Source organism: Oncorhynchus clarkii, chromosome 17 (genome assembly GCF_045791955.1).
Source record: "Oncorhynchus clarkii lewisi isolate Uvic-CL-2024 chromosome 17, UVic_Ocla_1.0, whole genome shotgun sequence".
Lineage (NCBI taxonomy): Eukaryota > Metazoa > Chordata > Actinopteri > Salmoniformes > Salmonidae > Oncorhynchus > Oncorhynchus clarkii.
The window spans coordinates 25099492-25123083 of record NC_092163.1 but is presented as its reverse complement, the minus strand read 5'-3'; the positions used below and the strand labels follow the sequence as shown (position 1 = coordinate 25123083).

The 23592-nt window shown below is 42.2% G+C and overlaps 1 protein-coding gene across 3 annotated transcripts in view; it reads left to right on the top strand.

Annotated features, from left to right (window-relative positions):
• LOC139370603 (spectrin beta chain, non-erythrocytic 1-like) overlaps positions 1-23592 on the top strand; it is an 86240-nt gene that overhangs the window by 30962 nt on the left and 31686 nt on the right. For all 3 annotated transcript variants that reach the window (XM_071110189.1, XM_071110191.1, XM_071110190.1), the window contains 12 exons: positions 5095-5246; positions 14257-14430; positions 15657-15751; positions 16073-16153; positions 16580-16695; positions 17095-17207; positions 17496-17683; positions 18271-18388; positions 18937-19095; positions 20240-20542; positions 21235-21388; positions 21688-22558. In XM_071110189.1, coding sequence (XP_070966290.1) covers positions 5095-5246; positions 14257-14430; positions 15657-15751; positions 16073-16153; positions 16580-16695; positions 17095-17207; positions 17496-17683; positions 18271-18388; positions 18937-19095; positions 20240-20542; positions 21235-21388; positions 21688-22558 — 2524 coding nt within the window. The remainder of the gene's footprint in view (positions 1-5094; positions 5247-14256; positions 14431-15656; positions 15752-16072; positions 16154-16579; positions 16696-17094; positions 17208-17495; positions 17684-18270; positions 18389-18936; positions 19096-20239; positions 20543-21234; positions 21389-21687; positions 22559-23592) is intronic.

The window sequence follows — 23592 nt, the reverse complement described above, 5'->3', positions numbered from 1 at the left end:
CCAATCATTTAATGCTAGTAATGTACATGGCGGGGAACAAAATGTCACGACAAGCCAGATTGGGGTGGTGAAAGTGCACCGTGATCTTGATGCCCCTTTCCAATAAATATCAAGGGTCTTGTTTTGGTGACATGATGATCGATGCTTGACTGCTGTTTGACAAATACAAATATTTTCACTCTTATCCATAATAATCTCATCATGTATACTGGCCTACCCACACTGTATCTGCGAGCTGTTGGCTAGAGCGTGCGTGCCAAGACCAGAGTAGGCATACCTGCTATTTTGTGACAAAAATATCGGTAGAGTTGAAAATGTGATGGAATCACATTGAGCTTTAGATCATCACAAACGGATTTTTATAAAAAAAAAACAATGTTTTCCGGAAACACAATATGCATATTTTTTTTATCCAGATTTTCGAGTACTCACATTAAAATATGTTGCCAATTGGATGGAAACTTAGCTATGTACTATAAAGATTGATACTAAAACCTCTTTATTCCAACAAAGCCATTTTATAGCACAAACTAAGAATCTCAATTGGTGGTACTCAATCAGTGACCCAAACCCCCAAAAAGTATTAGTAGTATTGATTGAATTCAACTTCCTCTATTGCAGCTATTCCCAAACTGGTGTACGCATACCCCCAGGGGTACGAGCAATGCCGTCGGAGGTACGTCAAATAATAATGTGATTCACAGTCCATTTAGATTTTCCAACGTGGCTATACATTTGGGTGATGTTTTTGTCTCGCCTGAGTAGCCTCGTTTCACTGCCCAAAATAAAATTAAACCATCTAGTGTTCAGCAAAATAACAACACAATGTCAAATACAGGTAGCCAAGTCAAATAATTAACATCCAATCACATTAACCGTTACTCTCTCGCAGGAAACCTTCACTCTTGCGCAGACATTTAGAAACGAAACATGCCAATTAGAAAAATAAGCCATGGGAGTTTGAGCGAGTAGTAAGACGTGTATGAAAGCAACAGATACCATTAATAAGAAGGGGCTAGAAGCGTCTTATATGGTGAGCTACCGAGTGGCTAGGACAGGCAAGCCCCATACTATTGTGGAGGACTTAATTCTTCCTGCTGCCGTGGATATGGCTGGGACAATACTGGGGGAAAAGGCCCAAAAAACTATACAGACAAATGCTTCATCAAACAACACTGTTTCACAACGCATCAGTGACATGGCAGGAGATGTTTTGAAACAATTACTGCTTTGCATACAAGTCAGTAGATTCTATGCATTACAGCTAGATGAGTCAGCAGACGTGGCGGGCCTGGCACAGCTCCTGGTATATGTCCGTTACGTTTATGGGAGGGTCAATTAAGGATGACAGGGAGTGGTAACGCGCGACGCCACTTGGGTACACTGCAGCATCCACCGAGAGGCTCTTGATGCCAAGGGAATGTCTGACAGCTTGAGAGACGTTTTGGACACTACAGTGAAAATGGTTAACTTTGTTAAAGCAAGGCCGCTGAACTCTTGTGTATTTTCTGCATTATGCAATGATATGGGCAGCGACCATGTAACGCTTTTACAACATACAGAAGTGCGCTGGTTATCAAGGGGCAAAGTATTGACACGTTTTTTTTAATTGAGAGACGAGCTTAAAGTTTTTTATTTTCTGACCATGATTTTCACTTGTCTGACTGCTTGCATGATTATGAGTTTCTCACACGACTGGCCTATCTGGGTGATGTTTTTTCTCTCCTGAAGGATCTGAATCTAGGATTAGAGGGACTCTCCGCAACTATATTCAATGTGCGGGACAAAATGTAAGCTATGATTAAGAAGTTGGAGCTCATCGCTGTCTGCATTAACAAGGAGAACACACAGGTCTTTGCATCGTTGTATGATTTTTTTGTGTACAAATGAACTCAAGCTTACGGACAATGTCAAATGTGATATAGCAACACACACAGCTCACACAAGGTGCTCAATTACGCAGGTACTTTCCTGAAACGGATGATACAAACAACTCCATTCGTTATCCCTTTCATGCCCTGCCTCCAGTCCACTTACTGACATCTAAACAAGAGAGCCTCATCGAAATTGCAACAAGCGGTTCTGTGAAAATTTAATTTAATCAGAAGCCACTGCCAGATTTCTGGATAGGGCTGTGCTCAGAGTACACAATACAACCCAACATTGCAGAGTTATGTGCATCCTTTCAAGCAGCACACCATTCCCATTAACCTGTGGTGAGTTGAGTTGTTCACCATTTTTGATGAACAAATAAGGTTTTATATATAAGATGGCTAAATAAAGAGCAAAATGATTGATTATTATAATATTATTAGTTGTGCCCTGGTCCTAGAAGAGCTCTTTGTCACTTCCCATGAGCCGGGTTGTGACAAAAACGTATTCATTTTTATGTTTTATACATGTATCGTATAGTGTTTGTGTGGCACGTTTACAATGATGGCAAAAAAAACAACATTCGAGAGTGCGCTGACCCTGGTGCTAGAAGGGGTACGCAGCTGGAGGTTGAATGTTTGAAGTGGTACAGGACTATAAAAAAAAGTTTGGGAACAACTGCTCTATTGCATGAAAGTCCTAAAGCAATCATCTGCTAAAAATGGCAGTGAGATGACGTTGTCATCATTTGAAAAATATGGGTGTCATTTCAGATAATAAATGATGTATTCCTCTTATCCATATCCCCCTACATGGCCCTTCAAGATACTGCTATCATTTTCCAATCAGCCCAAGGTCTTTGAAAAATGACAAACGGCATGACGCAGCCTTGTTTAATGAAACGACCTGAAATTGTCTTTATTGGCATCTGTTTTTGTTGTTGTTAAACAGGTTAAACTCACTATTCAAACTGTGTTAATAGTTCGGGAGCTATGTGTTTACCTAACGATAAGACCAGATGCGAGTGCAACATTCCTCTAGCTAGCCCTCCCCGGAGTTGAGCTAGGGCATGGGTGGAATAGAGGAACACTGCCTCTATTGTTCTGTCCAGCTCTGTCTTGTCCTCCGGTCTCACAGGAGACTCCTTAAAAAAATCCTCACTAGCGTGTACCACTATGTGACGCTTGTGGTGATGTTACCATGTTGCAATATTGCCACAGAAATGGGTTTGGATGCATTGGAGGTTGGTGGCACCTTAATTGGGGAGGATGGCTCGTGGTAATGCCTGGAGCTGAATAGGTGGAATGTTATGAAATACATCAAACACATGTGTTTATGCCATTCCATTCGCTCCTTTCCAGCCGTTATTATGAGCCGTTCTCTACTCAGCAACCTCCTGTGATGATAGCTGGTTGTACCCCCGAGGGGTAGGGCAGCAGGCAGGAAGTTGGCTCTGGGTCTAGTTAGTTTAGTCATACACACCACAATTGTGGTCGGGGTTTAGTATTAACTGAGCGATCGATTCCAAATCATAGTGTTTTTTAATCAAAGGATAACTTTTTATTTCATATGTTGATATCATGTTTTGTGTTTCAGGGATGGGGGGGATGTGAGGAATAGGTTCGACCTTCTCCAATTGTTTTTCTTCGGCAAGATCGTCAAACGTGTCAAATAAATCACTAATAACAAAAAAGTCAAGAGGGCCTTGGCGTTGGAGAGTACATTGCAAGGTGCAGCCAGCCCTGCGTGAGGCGAGGTCATCTATCTCTTTTTGCCATGTGGCAAACGAACAATCAAATCAGATGCTTACGTCTTTGCAGGGATAAGGAATGCAATAACAGGAAAATTGGGGAGGATTATAAATAAACCCGCCTTGTGTTCATGGATATGAACTCTGAGCCAGAGGGTGCGGCATTGGCCCTGTCAAGGGCCCCAAACATAAACAGGATAGCCCCAGCTCCCACTTCCACTTTTTTTTACATTTTGAAGCTATGGTTGTATCTCATTAGTCTGCAGTGGCTTTCTCCCCTCGTCTCCTCACTTTATGCGCACTGTCCTGAGAACCCAGAACAGATGACAGCAATATGGTCGACCCCTTATCAAGCATTTGCCTTCACCTGTACATTTCCTTAATCTCAGTGGACATGGAGAGACCAAGCCTTAAGACATTCTGCAATAGATCTGACGAGGCATGGCCAGCGGTCCCAATCCGCTCTAGTCGTTTTAAAATCTGAATCATGAAAGGATGATGAGTTGCATGTGACAAGGGGAGCCAATCACCCACAGTGACGAAAACCTCTCATATGACATAACTATACAATGAGTATCAGCACTGTTACTGTATACAACACATGGGTTCCATCATTAACCACAATACTTAGCTAAACAGTATTTCTTTTGTTTACTTACAAAGTTACATTTGAATGGCAGTCTTACAAGCTTATTAACATGATCAATCTAACCTTGGGGACCCAGGGAGTACACATTTTAAATATACTTTAGCCCAGCACTAAAACACCTGATTCAGTTGATCATGGGATGATTACCATAGTTGATTAGTTAGATCACTGGTCTATAGTATTTCAGACAGTGTGAGCTGTTATCTATACTTCAATGTCTTGTTCCAGCATTATTATCTTCCATAGCCTTACTTTACTTAACTAAAGCTACTTTGAAAAAGTAATTTATACATTTATAAAATCTAGCCTATTTCACCGATATTTTCTTATTTTTGCCAAAAAAGTAGTGTGTAGTTCCTGTAGTTAGCTGCACCACTACATGGTCAAAAAGTAATTAACTACCGCAAACACTACCAAGATTTTAGTTTAGTTAATCTACCACCAAGCTACTGCAAAATGTAGTTTAATTACTAGTTGAACTACATGTAGTTCACTACTCCCCAACACTGCTAATTTGGCAAACATAGGGCAGCAGGTAGCCTAGCGGTTAAGAGTGTTGGGCCAGTAACCAAAAGGTCTCTGGTTCAAAACCCCGAGCTGACTAGGTAAGAAATCTGTTGATGTGCCCTTGAGCAAGGCACTTAACACTAACTGCTCCTGTAAGTCACTCTGGATAAGCGCGTCTGCTAACATGTATTTTTTTTTTTACCGTAACTCTGCTTATCCGTCATCAGGAATTCACCTGTTTCATCTCCAATTAAATTAATGACATTTCACTTTGACATGTTTCTTAATTGTATTCCCTGTCTTCTTTTCTCTCCAGATGAGCGCGAAGCGGTGCAGAAGAAGACCTTCACCAAATGGGTGAACTCTCACCTCTCCCGGGTGTCCTGCCGCATCACCGACCTGTACAGGGACCTGAGTGATGGACGCATGCTCATCAAACTGCTGGAGGTGCTGTCTGGGGAGAGACTGGTGAGTACCGTGCTACCCGGGCCTGTATGGATCCGTTTAGCCTTTTAGATCACATTGAATAAGATTACATGGTCAGGGAGGACCTGTTCCTAGATCAGCACTTCTGCTCTGAGATGCTTGGGGGTCGTTCCACAAAAAGAGTGCCTTTTGATATCTTAAGTAGCCTGTTATATTAAATGAAGTGCCCTTTAATTAATCATAAGGATGGGACCCTTTTCCCCCCAATTTTCACCTAAAATGACATACCCAAATCTAAGTGCCTGTAGCTTAGGACCTGAAGCAAGGATATGCATATTCTTGATACCATTTGAAAGGAAACACTTTGAAGTTTGTGGAAATGTGACATTAATGTAGGTGAATATAACACATTAGATCTGGTAAAAGATAATACAAAGAAAAGAAAAACATGCTTTAAAAAAAATAACTTTGAAATGCAAGAGAAAGGCCATAATGTATTATTACAGCCTAGGCACAATTTCGATTTTGGACACTAGATGGCAGCTGTGTATGTGCAAAGTTTTAGACTGAGCCAATGAACCGTTGCATTTCTGTTCAAAATGTTGTATCAAGACTGCCCAAATGTGCCTAATTTGTTTTTTTAATAACTTTTGAAGTTCATAACAGTGCACTCTCCTCAAACAATAGCATGGTATTATTTCACTGTAATAGTGACTATAAATTGGACAGTGCAGTTAGATGAACAATAACTTAAGCTTTCTGCCAATATCAGATATGTCTATGTCCTGGGAAATGTTCTTGTTACGTACAAACTCATGCTAATCGCATTAGCCTACGTTAGCTCAACCGTCCTGTGGGGGAACCACAATAGACCACATGGAGAATTCAAAATATCTGAATAATGCAATTAATATGAATAAAGACTTGCTAAAGTGCCAATATTCCGTTTTTTGACATGTCACTCTGTCATCCCTGTCTATTTCTAGGAAGATTTTAACCCAGTTAACCACAACATTTCACCATCATTGTAAAGCCTTAGTTAGTTTGTTGCTTTGACAAAGTCATTTCTGAAGATTATTTATTTATTGTTACTGATTCATTTACATCTGTCCCTCATTTTAAGGTCAACCCTGTTACTTGAACTGAAGACTCATTTTAATTAGGTTACATTTTTGGCATTTAATAGGCAGGTAGCCTAGTGGTTAGAGTGTTGGACTTATAACCAGAAGATTGCAAGGTCAAATCCCCAAGCTGACAAGTTAAAAATCTGTCGTTCTGCCCCTGAACAAGGCAGTTAACCCACTGTTCCTAGGCAGTCATTGAACATAATAATTTGTTCTTAGCTGACTTGCCTAGATAAATAAAGGTAAAATAAAAACTTACTAAAGTACTTTTTTATTTAACCTCTTGAGATGGGGAAACATGGTTTTTATGAAGTTGAACATGTGCTCTTTATGACAGAATGTTAAAATTTGGTGAAATCAAAAGTAAAACTTTTCTAAAGGCACCGAAATGGTGGAAAGACCCTTGGTACAGTGCCTCTGGAAAGTATTCAGACCCCTTGACTTTTTCTACATCTTGTTACGTTACAGCCTTATTCTAAAATTGATTAAATACAAAAACATCCTTAGCAATCTGCACACAATACCCCATTATGGCAAAGTGCAAACAGGTTTAAAGAAATGTTTGCAAATTTATAAAAAATAAAAACTGAAAAACCTTATTTACATGATTATTTGGACCCTTTGCTATGAGACTTGAAATTGAGCTCAGGTGCATCCTGTTTCAATTGATCATCCTTGAGATGTTTCTACAACTTGATTGGAGTCCACCTGTGTTAAATTCAATTTATTGGACATGATTTGGAAAGGCACAAGCCTGTCTATAAGGTCCCACAGTTGACAAGTGCATGTCAGAGCAAAAACCAAGCCATGAGATCGAAGAAATTATCCGTAGAGCTCTGAGACAGGATTGTGTCGAGGCACAGATCTGAGGATGGGTAACAAAGACTCTGCCTAGAGCTGGCCGCCCGGCCATACTGAGCAATTGGGGGCGAAGGGCCTTGGTCAGGGAGGTCCCCAAGAACCCAATAGTCACTCTGGCAGAGCTCTACAGTTCCTATGTAGAGATGGGAGAACCTTCTAGAAGGACAACCATCTCTGCAGCATTCCACCAATTAGGCCTTTATGGTAGAGTGGCCAGACGGAAGCCACTCCTCAGTAAAAGGCACATGACAGCTCGCTTGGAGTTTGCCAAAAGGCACCTAAAGACTCTCAGATCATGAGAAACAAGATTTTCTGGTCTGATGAAACCAAGATTGAACTCTTTGGCCTCTACTCCCAAGCCATAAGACTGCTGAACAATTAATAAAATCGCCACCGGACTATTTACATTTGCCCCTCCCACTCCCTTTTGTACACTGCTGCTACTCGTTGTTTATTATCTATGTATAGTCACTTCACCCCTACTTACATGTACAAATTACCTCAACTGACCTGTACCCCCGAGCACTGACTCAGTAATGGTACCCCCTTTATATAGCCTCATTATTGTTACTCTTATTGTGTGACTATTTGGTAAATATTTTCTTATCTCTTCTTGAACTGCACTGTTGGTTAAGGGCTTGTAAGTAAGCATTTCACGTTAAGGTCTACACTTGTTGTATTCGGCGCATGTGACAAATAAAGTTTGATTTGATTTATTACTAAAGTGTAGTTGGTGAGAGTTGAAGCAGGTAGGCTGCCTTTGATTTATTTTTTGCTGATGTCGGGAAAAGATGTCCACATGGTCAGAGCCACGTACCATAAAAGGTTCCGCTGTCCAGGCTTGCTATCACATACAAGGCTCCCAATAAGATACAGTGCCTTGCGAAAGTATTCGGCCTCCTTGAACTTTGCGACCTTTTGCCACATTTCAGGCTTCAAACATAAAGATATAAAACTGTATTTTTTTGTGAAGAATCAACAACAAGTGGGACACAATCATGAAGTGGAACGACATTTATTGGATATTTCAAACTTTTTTAACAAATCAAAAACTGAAAAATTGGGCGTGCAAAATTATTCAGCTCCTTTACTTTCAGTGCAGCAAACTCTCTCCAGAAGTTCAGTGAGGATCTCTGAATGATCCAATGTTGACCTAAATGACTAATGATGATAAATACAATCCACCTGTGTGTAATCAAGTCTCCGTATAAATGCACCTGCACTGTGATAGTCTCAGAGGTCCGTTAAAAGCGCAGAGAGCATCATGAAGAACAAGGAACACACCAGGCAGGTCCGATATACTGTTGTGAAGAAGTTTAAAGCCGGATTTGGATACAAAAAGATTTCCCAAGCTTTAAACATCCCAAGGAGCACTGTGCAAGCGATAATATTGAAATGGAAGGAGTATCAGACCACTGCAAATCTACCAAGACCTGGCCGTCCCTCTAAACTTTCAGCTCATACAAGGAGAAGACTGATCAGAGATGCAGCCAAGAGGCCCATGATCACTCTGGATGAACTGCAGAAATCTACAGCTGAGGTGGGAGACTCTGTCCATAGGACAACAATCAGTCGTATATTGCACAAATCTGGCCTTTATGGAAGAGTGGCAAGAAAGCCATTTCTTAAAGATATCCATAAAAAGTGTTGTTTAAAGTTTGCCACAAGCCACCTGGGAGACACACCAAACATGTGGAAGAAGGTGCTCTGGTCAGATGAAACCAAAATTGAACTTTTTGGCAACAATGCAAAACGTTATGTTTGGCGTAAAAGCAACATGGTTTGGGCCTGCTTTTCTTCAGCAGGGACAGGGAAGATGGTTAAAATTGATGGGAAGATGGATGGAGCCAAATACAGGACCATTCTGGAAGAAAACCTGATGGAGTCTGCAAAAGACCTGAGACTGGGACGGAGATTTGTCTTCCAACAAGACAATGATCCAAAACATAAAGCAAAATCTACAATGGAATGGTTCAAAAATAAACATATCCAGGTGTTAGAATGGCCAAGTCAAAGTCCAGACCTGAATCCAATCGAGAATCTGTGGAAAGAACTGAAAACTGCTGTTCACAAATGCTCTCCATCCAACCTCACTGAGCTCGAGCTGTTTTGCAAGGAGGAATGGGAAAACATTTCAGTCTCTCAATGTGCAAAACTGATAGAGACATACCCCAAGCGACTTACAGCTGTAATCGCAGCAAAAGGTGGCGCTACAAAGTATTAACTTAAGGGGGCTGAATAATTTTGCACGCCCAATTTTTCAGTTTTTGATTTGTTAAAAAAGTTTGAAATATCCAATAAATGTCGTTCCACTTCATGATTGTGTCCCACTTGTTGTTGATTCTTCACAAAAAAATACAGTTTTATATCTTTGTTTGAAGCCTGAAATGTGGCAAAAGGTCGCAAAGTTCAAGGAGGCCGAATACTTTCGCAAGGCACTGTATCTCACTCTATTGGCAACTACCCAACAAGGCACATCCCATTATGCAATCTACCAAGGAAACTCTATGCCAGGGGTACTCAACTCTTACCCAATGAGGTATGGAGCTTGCTGGTTTTCTGTTCTACCTCATAATTAATTGCACACACCTGGTGTCCCTGGTCTAAATCAGTCCCTAATTATAGGTGAACAATGAAAAAATGCAGTGGAACTGGCTTTGAGGTCCAGAGTTGAGTTTGAGGGATTTATGTGGCTATTGGCGTAATCCACGTGTGCAATTACAAACAGCAGTGGATGTTCAAAACTCGAAGGGCTTTCCCTTTTGTATTGTATTGTATTGTATTACTGTGCTTGGCTGTTGTAATCCCCAACTCCTATTTTTGGATTTCCTCCTGAGAAAAGGTCTCCTTGACATGAATGAAAACCTCTGGGCACGCCTTGTGCCAGGTTTAATTATCCTGGTCAATGTGTAACTCGAATTGAGTTTAGGCACAGCAGGTAACAGCTATTTGCCAGGTAGAGGCATGGGGCAAAATAGTATTTGAAATTGTTCAAAAACTTACGCTGCTCTTGACTGAGCTTTCCTGGTGCAATTTAAGCAATGGAATAGTCCCACAAGTACAAACCCAGCCCATCTGGCACTGCAGGCAGGCTCAAGCAAAAACTCATTGATCATGATTTTAAATACCATTTGAACCCAGGTCTGGTACCACATTAGGTTACCAGAATATTATGCTGGATGATTCGATTTGCATAGGCCCCATGCCAGTGTTCTTCTGACCCTGTTATGTGTGTCTTCAGGTATCATGATATGGAAACTAGTAGGTACACAAGTCATGTACTAAGAAGCACTGAAAAGTAGTGCCACACACCATTTTTTATTTTGTACAAGCATTTACCCACCCTCGGAGAAATGCATTGAAAATATAGATACTGCTACTTTATTTACAGCTATCAGAATTTACCCACCTTATGTTTTTACCAGTACATATCTGCTCATAAGCACTGAATATATTTTTGTCAATAGCTAGCACTTTTTTTAATGACATAAATCAAGATGCTATACATGCAGAATGTGCTTACCAGCGGTTAAGAGCATTGGGCTAGAAACCAAAAGGTCACTGGTTAGAATCCCTGATTCAACTAGATAAAAAATCTGTTGATGGGCCCTTGAGCACGGCACTTATCCCTAGTTGCTCTGGATAAGAACGTCTGCTAAAATGTAGAATACCCAGCTGTGTATGTACGTACATACATTGCATATAAAATGCAAGCCATGGTCTACCCACATTTTGTACATCACCTTTCAGCAATGATAAAGTGAAATGAACTCGTACAGGCTGTAGGAATGAGGCTTCCTGTACATGATGTCATGGTCTGGTAGAAAAGGGCTTATGTCATTGCTACTCGGCTGGCGCTGCACTCCCAGCTCCTACAGAGTGTAACTCTGCATCTCAAAGAGCTGCACCGCCACACATTGCCAGTGTGTCTCTGCAGACACACACACTCAGACGTGCATGTACACACACACACACACACACACACACACACACACACACACACACACACACACACACACACACACACACACACACACACACACACGTCTTAGAGGTCAGCAGTGTATTGTGCTGACTGACTCAGAGTTGAATAGGGATTTTGCTTTCACTCTCACTTGGGTGTCCATCAAATGGTGTTAAGATACAGTAAGTCAATGTTTTCATTCTTCAATCCAAACCAGTCATCTGTTTTCAGGGATACATTTTCTTCTATCAACACAGTGAAAAACTAGGCATCACACTTGTACTGTATTTTAAATGAATTATTAATTAAATTAGTTGTGTTTTTTGTTTTACACTATTGACTCAATGTGCCTGCTTCCAGCTCTTTTTTTTTAATACCCAGATAGCGGTTTTGATTGACTAGGGTTGACTTCCCCCTGCCTGCACAAAGGACTAGTCCTCCCTCTTCTGCTCCTCCAAAACCACACCTCAGTGTAAAGTCTCCACGCACATCAGAGGGCAGAAGGCTGCTTTATTACCGGGTTACTCATTCACTTCCAACAGACTGAAATAGTCAGCTGCATCCTTTGCTTTTAGGAGTGAAGTAGCATGTTGTGTATATAAAACCTTTCTGATTAGAAGACATTTGTCAAATACATATATCACACACTTAAACTTGAATGTATTAGCTTTAAGTTGGCACTTTTAGGACTTTTGCATTGGTTCCATTGTACAGCTCAAAATAAATCAAACACAGCTTGAAAGTATTTGACATATGTATTTGACCAGGTCTGCTAATCATTGACTGGGAGGGTTGCAGAATGTAGCTCAACATATATTGGCAAAAGTAAAATGAAGTGAAATGCTAAATGGCATATTAAGGATCTGTTCCTTTTTTTATGTAATCATATTTTTTTTGTCAGGTTGAATTTGCAAACATGATTGTACTTTTGATTTTATGTAGATGACCAGGCAATTGTAAAAGTGTGATACTTTTGTATATACTGTATAATTTATGTGGACACCCCTTCAAATTAGTGGATTCAGCTATTTCTGCCACACCCATTGCTGACAGGTGTATAAAATCGAGCACACAGCCATGCAATCTCAATAGACAAACATTGGCAGTAGAATGGCCTTAATAAAGAGCTCAGTGACTGTTAACATCGTACCGTCATTGGATGCCGCCTTTCCAACTGTCAGTTTGTCAAATTTCTGCCCTGCTAGAGCTGCAACTGTAAGTGCTGTTATTGTGCAAATGTCTAGGAGCAACAACGGCTCAGCCGGGAAGTGGTAGGCCACAGAAGTTCATAGAACAGGACTGGCGAGTGCTGACGTGTGTAGCGCATAAAAATTGTCTGTCCTCCATTGCAACACTCACTAATGAGTTCCAAACTGCCTCTGAAAGTAATGTCAGCACAATAACTGTTTGTCGGAAGCTTTATTAAATGGGTTTCCATGGCCGAGCAGCCTAAGATCACTATGCGCAATGCCAAGCGTCGGCTGGAGTGGTGTAAAGCCCACTGACATTGGACTCTGGAGCAGTGGAAACGCTTTCTCTGCAGTGATGAATCACACTTCACCATCTGGCAGCCCGACGGATGAATCTGGGTTTGGCGGATGCCAGGAGAACGCTACCTGCCCCAATGAATTGTGCCAAATGTAAAGTTTTGTGGAGGAGTGGTCAGGGTCTGTTTTTCATGTTTCAGGCTCCTTAGTTCCACTGAAGGCAAATCTTAACGCTACAGCATACAATGACATTGTATACGATTCTGTGCTTCCAAATTTGTGGCAACAGTTTGGGGAAGGTCCTTTCCTGTTTCAGCATGAGAATGTCCCTGTGCACAATGCGAGGTCCATACAGAAATGGTTTGTTGAGATCGGTGTGGAAGAACTTGACTGACCTGCACAGAGGCCTGACCTCAACCCCATCGAACATCTTTGGGATGAATTGTTTAGTCGACTGCGAGCCAGGCCTAATAGCCAAACATCAGTGCCCGACCTCACTAATGCTCTTGTGGCTGAATGGAAGCAAGTCCCCGGAGCAATGTTCCAAGATCTACATCTCCCAAAAGAGTAGAGGCTGTTATAGCAGCAAAGTTTGGACCAACTCCATGTTAATGCCAATGATTTTGGAATGAGATGTTCGACGAGCAGGTGTCCACATAGTGGTGTACATGTAGTGTACAAACATAAACAGAAATACATATCAGTATGAACACCCTTTCCAATGGCATGGGAATAATATAATTAAAAACATAAAGGAATAGTTAACCCAAATTACAAAATGACAAATTGATTTCCTTACCCTGTAAGCAGTCTATGGAAAAGGTATGGACCAGTGCTGTGTAGTTCAGTTGGTAGAGCTAGTTGGTATAGCATGGTGCTTGCAGCGCCAAGGTTGTGGGTTTGATTACCACAGGGATCCAGTAGGAAAAAGTATTTACAAGTATGAAGCTCTTGATAAGAGTGTCTGTAAAATGTAAAAAAGTGTATGGCAGCAATCTGTGCTTTGGTTTAGTTTCCCTGGCACTGTTTCCACATGCTAATGTTTTAGCATTTGTGGCACAAATCCCATTCTAGTCATGGGACCGATATTATCCTCACAATTAATTTGAGATACTTTTAGATGATTTGGACTTGTGCAAAAAATGCCAATATCGATACCATGACTTGAATGGGATTTCTGCCACAAATGCTAAAACATTAGCATGTGGAAACAGTGACAGGGAAACTAAACCAAAGCACGGATGGCTGTCATACCTTATCCATAGACTGGAAACCAATGTGTAATTTTGTGTAATATGGTTTAACTATCCCTTTAACTTTAGGCCAACAGGTATAATGCATTACGATGTCCATGGGCATGTATGATCCTATACATTTTTGGGGAAGCCTTATAATTAGAGAGTAATAGGGCTCATACTGTACATGCTTATAACAAGAAATAAAGTGTCACCAACTTATTTATTTTTAACCTATGGCCAAGCTCAACTGATTGTAAGTTTCTCCGGATAAGAGTGTCTGCTAAATTACTAAAATGTAAAAATAATAAAACAATAATAATTCATACTGTGTGAAACTCTTATGGCTGACATGTTCTGTGTCCTGTCCTGTCTCCCCAGCCCAAGCCCACCAGGGGACGGATGCGTATCCACTGCCTGGAGAACGTGGACAAGGCTCTGCAGTTCCTCAAGGAGCAGAGGGTCCACCTGGAAAACATGGGCTCACACGACATCGTTGACGGCAACCACCGCCTCACCCTGGGGCTCATCTGGACCATCATTCTCAGGTTCCAGGTAAAGGAGTCTTCAAACCAAAACGCATGAAACGTATGTCTGATGCAGCGGTGTGGTGGTGAGAAATGATTTGATAGAAATGCTGCTCTAGGTTTTCAATTGGCTGATTGATAAGTCTTTGGAAAATATATAATGAACAGTGCAACACAACCCGAGACCCCCCCCATTCAAAACCATTGAGTTGCCGCATATTTTATGCATCAATTTGTCTGGTTTGAACAGTGATTCTCTATAATTATCCTGGAGATACATTTTGTAAAGCAGGGCCACGATTATCTAAATCAGGTTGCTATTATTGTTATGTGAGCAACAAACCCAGTTGCTCTCCAGGAGGAGAGTTGGCCCGTATGCTGATTCCAATCCAACTGAGCGTCAGTAGCTTATTTACTGTAGGGCCTCATCCTTTATCATAGTGATCTAATACTAACTTGTACTTCTCAGCACACATATTACACAGTCAATTGTTTACATAAAGATTATGTTATAACATGAGTAAGATATGTAGGCTATGTATGAGAGCAACTGCTTGGCATCGGACCGCAAGTCGTTACAGCGGGTATTGCGTAAAGCCCAGGACCTCTATACCAGGCGGTGTCAGAGGAAGTCAAAGACTCCAGTCACCCAAGTCATAGACTGTTCTCTCCGGCAAGCAGTACCGGAGTGCCGAGTCTGGGACCAAAAGGCTCCTGAACAGCTTCTACCCCCAAGCCGTCAGACTGCTGATCAGTTAATCAAATTGCCACCCGGACTATTTGCATTGACCCCCTTTTTTGTTGTTGTTGCACTGACTCTCTTGCACATTCACTGGACTCTACCCACACACTCACACATACTACACTGACACTCTCAACATACACATACACACACTACATACGCTCACACACATTCACCCTGTTTCACACTCTTCCCACACGCTGCCGCTACTCTGTTTATTGTCCATCCTGATCTCCTAGTCACTTTTACCCCTACCGACATTTACATATTACCTCAATGCCGTCAACTACCTCGTACCCCCAGCACATTGACTCTGTACCAGTATGCCTTGTATATAGCCGTGTTATTGTTATTTTATTATGTTACAATAAAAAAATGTTATCACATTTTCTTACTTTTTAACTCTGCATTGTTGGGAATGTGCATATTCGCCACATGTGACGAATAACATTTGACTTTTGATTTGATTTGAGACTTCTCACACTGCTGTTGTATCATTGTCTGTGTGACAGATCCAGGACATCAGTGTTGAGACTGATGGAGACAACAAGGAGAAGAGATCAGCCAAGGACGCCCTGCTCCTCTGGTGCCAGATGAAGACTGCTGGGTGAGTGATTGGCTGTCCCCTTGCATTCAGACACGATTCTTAGAGATATTAAATACTTAGATTTGGGTCATCTACTGTACATGACAGCTCTCAGTTCTACCACTTGACTTAAACAATCCTCCTTAAGAAAAATATACATGTATTTAGACAGCAACGCCGTTGTGACTTGATGTTACTGGACTTTTTACTTTCAGAACAAGTCAGTAAAGAAATTCCAGAAGCAGAGCCACATCTTGAATTATATAGAAACTGCTTAGGGAATGAATTTGAAAACATTGAACAAATCATCATATCTGTTGTTCTCTGTTTTGTTCTCTGTAGCTATCCAAACGTGAACATTCACAATTTCAGCACCAGTTGGCGAGACGGCATGGCTTTCAATGCCCTCATCCATAAGCACAGGTAACAAGAGTCTGTTTGATCAACTATCCTTCGTGCCCTTGTGGGTCACATGATTCAGATATTTTTTCTCGTGGAATTCACACCAATTATCCTTTGTGATTTATGTCACAGTCTGCTATTTACTTTATGTGGTCACCAATATATATTTTTTTCATCCCACCTCCAACCCCCCTCATTTATGACGATTTATTTTCTTATTTACAATAGAGTAATGTTCAAATAATTACTTTTTGGTGTCTTTGGGATTTATTGATGCATTACTGTACATCATTTGGTGTAATTGGGTTGAATCTTTGAGGTATCAGAACGTAACAATTGAATCATAACATTTCAACAGGTAAATTACATCTGGGTATTTACCTTGTGATTCTTTGGTGGTATACTGTGTGACTGGTGCTGTGGTATGATGCTTTGTCTCGTGTGTAGGCCAGACCTGATTGACTTTGACAAGCTGAAAAAGTCCAATGCCCACCACAACCTGCAGAATGCCTTCAATCTGGCTGAGCAGCATCTTGGGCTTACCAAGCTCCTAGACCCAGAGGGTGAGTTCTGGACTATGCTCTTCTATGTAGTAGTAGGAGTGCATATGGAAAATGGCTCAATCTGATGCCACGCATGATTTCTCAGTGCACTGTGACGTACTTTTTTTGTTGTCCAAATAAACGAAATCAAACTGGAATAATCCTTAACTGGAATGTATAAAATACTGTAGGTGACAGAGTCTGGTCTAGTGATAGCGCTTCAGACTCTAGACTACATATATCCCCTGGCAACAAGTGTCTGCCACTTTCCACTTTCTATCGGCGTATCACCTGCTTTACCTTCCCACTGCCCTGTCATACAACATCATGAAATACAAAAAGAGATCTTCTTTTAACATTTTTGTAACGTTCCAAATCAAATTGTATTAACCAATCAGAAATGTAATTTTTGCTTCACAGATATCAGTGTGGACCACCCCGATGAGAAGTCGGTCATCACATACGTGGTGACGTACTACCACTACTTCTCCAAAATGAAGGCGCTGAAAGTGGAGGGGAAACGTATTGGGAAGGTGACCGTTTATTATCTCAAATTCCATGTTTGTTTGGTGGGTTGTTGTCAACAAGTTGTTCGGGGCAGAGTAAGAGCTTTTCAGATGTGGATTCAAATAGTATAAAACTTTCAAGATGTACTTGATTGAGCTTTTCTGGCATAATGAAACCAGTGGAATAGTACCAAAAGTGCAAACTCTGTCAATCTGGCAAACAAATACTATATACTATAACACAAATACTATATATGAACCCAGGTCTGGACATTTTTGGCCAGAGCTTGACATGTGTCCTCTTTGTTCCGCTAGGTACTGGACAATGCCATTGAGACAGAGAAGATGATTGAGAAGTACGAGTCTCTGGCCTCAGACCTGCTGGAGTGGATCGAGCAGACCATCATCATCCTCAACAATCGCAAGTTTGCCAACTCTTTAAACGGGGTGCAGCAGCAGCTTCAAGCCTTCAACACATATCGCACGGTCGAGAAACCCCCTAAGTGAGTGCCCCCCCCACCTCCAGCAACCAATCCCAAATCCACCCCTATACCCCAATGCACCCCCTATGCACTTATGGAGATCTGACAAGATGGGCAAACTTCAGCTTTAAGACGATCTTAAGAATATTTGTAAATGTCTATAATATTTACTTAAGGTATATCATTGTCCAGTTATCTTGCCATTCCCTCAACCCTTTTTTGGTTGATGTTCCTGTGACATTCCCTGAACATCACAAAATCTTTGTTCCAAACTTCTAAACCAATATTTTAGTGAAAAATTCATTTCACTACCTAAAACAAAAATGTCAAGTCTAATGTTAAATTAATGGCACAATACCGAACATTCTGGGTGCGCGCCTGTAGTGGAATTTACTTCAAAATGTTTTGTTCTGCTATGTCCATGAATTGAAGCGATAATGTATGCATGTTTAGTATTTTTAACGGTGCAGAAGTAAGACATGACTCCAAAAACGCTTTGAAATAAGTGCAACCCTGAGAACTTAAAGTGATGCGATGTGTTTAGACATGAGCTTTTTTTTACGCTGTCAAAATATCACCCCAAAACCATTCCTCTTTTTATCGATCAGGTTTACTGAGAAGGGCAACCTGGAGGTGCTTCTGTTTACCATCCAGAGCAAGATGAGGGCCAACAATCAGAAAGTCTACATGCCCAGGGAGGGCAAACTCATCTCTGACATTAACAAGGTGATGTCTGTAGTCTCTGACGAACGCTTTTGGGTGAAGTTTCCCTAGGCACAGATGGAGGATCAGTTTCCCTTCTCCCAATCCTAACCTTTACCTTTAGTGGTGAAAATGCTAAACTGACTCAAGATCAGGGTCTAGGGACAAAGTTACCCTACTCCGCGATCAATGTTTTGTCTTAATGAAACATCAGGTTGTTCACTATCTCTCTCTCCTGTTTGTCTGTGTCAGGGTGTTTGGTAGTCTTTCTTTGGTGTGTGGTAGTATTATTAGTAAGTAGGAGTTTTACTATGGCATAATTATTACAATCGGAGTAATTCAGCCAACTCATACATTTTGCATCTGGACATAAAACTGTGAGATTATGAGAGAGTTGAATCTACCATTGGCATGTGTAAGGTACAAGGTAGACTGGTGGCAAATGGTGTCAATTCATCATGTAGAATAGTCTAGAAAGGAACAGAAAAATGATGTCTGACGTTCATGTTGGTCTGTCTGGACCATATGACATACCTGACTTAATATTGCGTGTTAAACTTTGTTTATGGTAGACCTGGGAGAGACTGGAGAAGGCGGAGCATGAGCGGGAGCTGGCTCTGAGGACAGAGCTGATTCGACAGGAGAAACTGGAGCAGCTGGCTCGCCGCTTTGACCGCAAGGCTGCCATGAGGGAGACCTGGCTGAGTGAGAACCAGCGCCTCGTCTCACAGGTAAAAAACAAATGCTTGCACACAAATACACGAACAGACATGCATATGTATGCACACAAACACACACACACATACACACACTCACACAAACACGCAAAGTAGCCATGAGGGACAGCTGGCTAAGCAAAATCCAACGGCTTGTCGCACAGCTACAGACACACAAATTCGTGGGCAAACACACACACACAGACAAAAGTAATAATTATGGAAAGCAATTGTGACATTTTACCAAACTACCAAAATATTTTACATCCTTCTCCATACACCACCACTTAGTGGACACCCAGATTCAGTGTAATGCAAGCATCACGTTCACTGGTCATCTCTGTAGCACATTAAGATTAAGTGCTGAAGATGTAAACGTTGCATCTCATTTGCTTTCCTACTTTTGTCAAACTGAAATCAGGGCCAATTTGCAGTTGAAACAATAGCAAAGCGGAAACCCCAACTCTGTTTTGGTAATAACCTGAGGAATGGGCCAGGAAAATGTAAGCACTCTCAAATTCATAGACAGAGCTATTGATGCAAGGCTTGACCATCCATGATATCATATATTATCGTTTTAACCATGTTTCGAGGCTATACAGTGTTTGTTTACATTTACAATGTTTACAAACATTGGAGCAAAACAAGCTTATATTTGGGGTTTTGATGGGGTGACAGTTGAAATAATCTCACGAGGCATGCATTTTTTTTAATTGTAAAAAAACCCAACCCTCCCCTAACCCGGATGACGCTGCGCCAATTGTGTGCCGCCTCATGGGTCTCCCGGTCACGGCCGGCTGTTACACAGCCCAGTATCGAACCCGGATTTGTAGAGACGCAGCTAGCACAGAGATGCAGTGCCTTAGACCAGTGCGCCACTCGAGAGGCCCCTCACAATGCATTTAGAAGTTATAATCTTCAAGAATCAATGGGTATATATCATCAATGTATAAATCCAAAAATGGATGTAGCAACTGCGGGTTGCCCCTTTAAAGGATCATAGTATTTTATGTCATTGTCAAATTGTAGAGACGATAACATTATAGAAATGGAGAGTATGTCTTCCTTGTATCCCAGTATTTTGCCACCCATGCAGTATATCCTAACAGTATTGTATTTTATTCTATTCCATTCCATTCCCATCACTTCTATCTCGCAGGACAACTTTGGCTTCGACCTTCCGGCGGTGGACGCGGCCACCAAGAAGCATGAGGCCATCGAGACGGATATTACGGCGTACGAGGAGCGTGTGCAGGCCGTGGTGTCTGTCGCTAAGGAGCTGGAGGCAGAGAAGTACCATGACATCAAACGCATCACAGCGCGCAAGGACAACGTGATCCGGCTGTGGGAGTACCTGCTGGAGCTTCTGAAGGCGAGGCGCCAGCGCCTGGAGATGAATCTGGGTCTGCAGAGGGTCTTCCAGGAGATGCTTTACATCATGGACTGGATGGACGAGATGAAGGTAAGAGAGGGAGGGGGACCCTTCTGAAAATGTATGTGTTAAACCGTGTTGGAAAGACAAAAATGAATAATTATTGTAACACAAATTGAATTGTTCAAAATGCATTGAACCTCATCTACCCTGCTTCCACCAACACCTGAACACATTTAAAATGTATTGGAAATATGTCATTTCAAGTCATTTCACATGTTAGAATTACAAACGGAATGTATTAATATTGTATTAATCCCTCTTCTAAATGATCAGTTTAAGCAGTATCAATGGTGAAACTAACTGGATTATGTTAGTCCAATGCTGAATAATTCCAAATCGGCACAACTGAACCTCGTCCTAGACCCTCCTGTAGATACAAGAGGATTCGGTTGGCACTGTAAACACTACGTCATCTTGCCTTTCTGATTGGCTGGGTGGAATTCTCGGCATTATGCTTCCACCTATCGAATCCTCTTAGGTTTACAAGAGTCGCTATGGAGTTGATGGTAGTGGTTGATTTGGAATTGATTTTGACATTTCATCTAAATTACAAGTTAGATGAAATGTAAGTTTCAAAAAGTTTCCTCTCCTCACCTTGAAAAAAATACCCGTATTGCGTTTCAAAGTGCACAAAAAGTAAACGATTCATATTGGCAACTGATGATCTTCGACTTAGAAGGTATGCCTGTATGTCATGCCTCTATGTCTCTGCCACACAGATGATGCTGCTGTCCCAGGACTATGGGAAGCATCTGCTCGGAGTAGAGGATCTCCTGCAGAAACATGCCCTGGTAGAGGCCGACATCGGCATCCAGGCTGACCGTGTCAAAGCTGTCAACAACAATGCCCAGAAATTCGCCATCGACGGCGACGGTGAGAATGTCCTAAACATTCAGGCTGCTATTATTCAAATTGTGACTCATTGTTTTCTACTTGTGTTTGTATTATTAACTAATGACGATAATGCATGTCATCATACAATTTCACAGTTCAGTTGAATAGCATAGTGTTTTGCAAGATACTTCAAGATCTATACAAGCAAAGTGAAAAATAAACATAAAAGGAATCATAGTCATTGGAATGAAATCATAACATGTGAGTCAATACAGTGTAATGTACAGCTGTGGGTGCTGCTAGATGCTAACTGGGCCTCTGTTCTGTCTCCTCTACAGTTTACAAGCCCTGTGACCCTCAGGTAATACGCGACCGCGTGGCCCACATGGAGTTCTGCTACCAGGAGCTGACCCAGCTGGCTGCCGAGCGCCGGGCCCGCCTGGAGGAGTCCCGCCGTCTCTGGAAGTTCTTCTGGGAGATGGCCGAGGAGGAAGGCTGGATCCGTGAGAAGGAGCAGATCCTGTCGTCGGACGAGAGCGGCAAGGACTTGACGGGGGCTGTGCGCCTGTTAAGCAAGCACCGCACCCTGGAGGACGAGATGAATGGCCGTGCCGGTCACCTGCAGCACACCATCGCCGAGGGCCAGGCCATGGCCGACGGTGGCCACTTCGGCGCTGCCAAGATCCGCGACCGCATCGCCGACCTGCGAGCGCAGTGGGCAGCATTGGAGGAGCTAGCGGGCGTGAGGAAGGCCCATCTGGAGGAAGCGTGTGCCCTGCACCAGTTCCAGGCGGACGCAGACGATGCCGACGCCTGGACCCTGGATGCCCTGCGCATCGTGTCCAGCAGCGAGGTGGGCCATGACGAGTTCTCCACACAGGCCCTGGTGCGCAAGCACAAGGACGCCGCCGCCGAGGTGGCCAGCTATCGGCCGGTGATCGATGCGCTCCATGAGCAGGCGGCCGCCTTGCCTGAGGATCAGGCTCAGTCGGAAGAGGTCAAGGGTCGCCTGGCAGGCATAGAGGAGCGCTACAAGGAGGTGGCCGAGCTGACCCGGCTGAGAAAGCAGGCACTGCAGGACGCCCTGGCCCTCTACAAGATGTTCAGCGAGGCGGATGCCTGCGAGGTGTGGATTGATGAGAAGGATCAGTGGCTCAACAGCATGGAGATCCCAGAGAAGCTAGAAGACCTAGAGGTCATTCAGCACAGGTGAGATAACCCATACATATAGAATTGCATGCTTAAGCCATAGTCTACCCCTAGACCCTACTCCTTTAGGCCTGATTTAGCTTGGTGTGCCACTCAAGTATCTGAAAGTATTTGACATACAGTTCCAGTCAAAACGCCTTCTCATTCCAGGGTTTTTCTTTATTTTGACTATTTCCTACATTTTAGAATAATAGCGAAGACGAAACTATGAAATAACATGTATGCGAGCAGTTTTTGGAACAACGTTGTCGATTTTCAAAACACTGTACAGAAGACATGGAACTCTGGCCATTTGCAAAACATTAAGGGCCCAATTCCGACCCGAGTTAAGCGTGCTTAAATGGAACGTAACTCCTTTTTCATGCACTTTTCTCTCAATGCGAATTCTGACCTTGAACTTAAGAATGATATAGCGTGCTATTCACCTGCTATTTGTTTTGGCGAATAAATGAACGTGCGGCGGAGGTGGGTCTACAGATATGCCGTATTCTGACTGACTTAATTTCCTAATCATTCCACCGCCTTTAAGTGTGAGGAAACAATGAATAAGGTCGAGTGAACCTACCAGTTTCAAGTGGAAAAAGCATCCACTTAATTTTTTTATAACACCATTCTCCATGCACTGTAATGACAACTTGATAAGAGCTATTGATAACTGTCAAGGATTCCCTCCGGAACTTTCATCACGCACACCTGGCCCCTATTCCCACGGATTAGTACTTGTATAAGTGTGCCCTTTGGTTTCCGTTGTCTGTCGATTATTGTTACAATGTCTGTTGGTGTGTGTGAGTACCTGTGCTGTTTGTTTTGGCTTTCGTGCCATTGTGGATTGCGCAGGTGATTACTGGTCTCGTCCCGTGTGACAATCATTGTGCATTTGGGTTATTTATTCGAGGTTCTCCTCACTCTTTTGTTTGGGTTTCAACCCTGTTTTTTGTGTAAGTGTTTGTTTGGTCTTTGTCCCCGTACTAAAAAACCCTATTACGCATTCCTGCCTTTCTCCCGAATCGTTTATACCAGCGTAACAGCTAAGT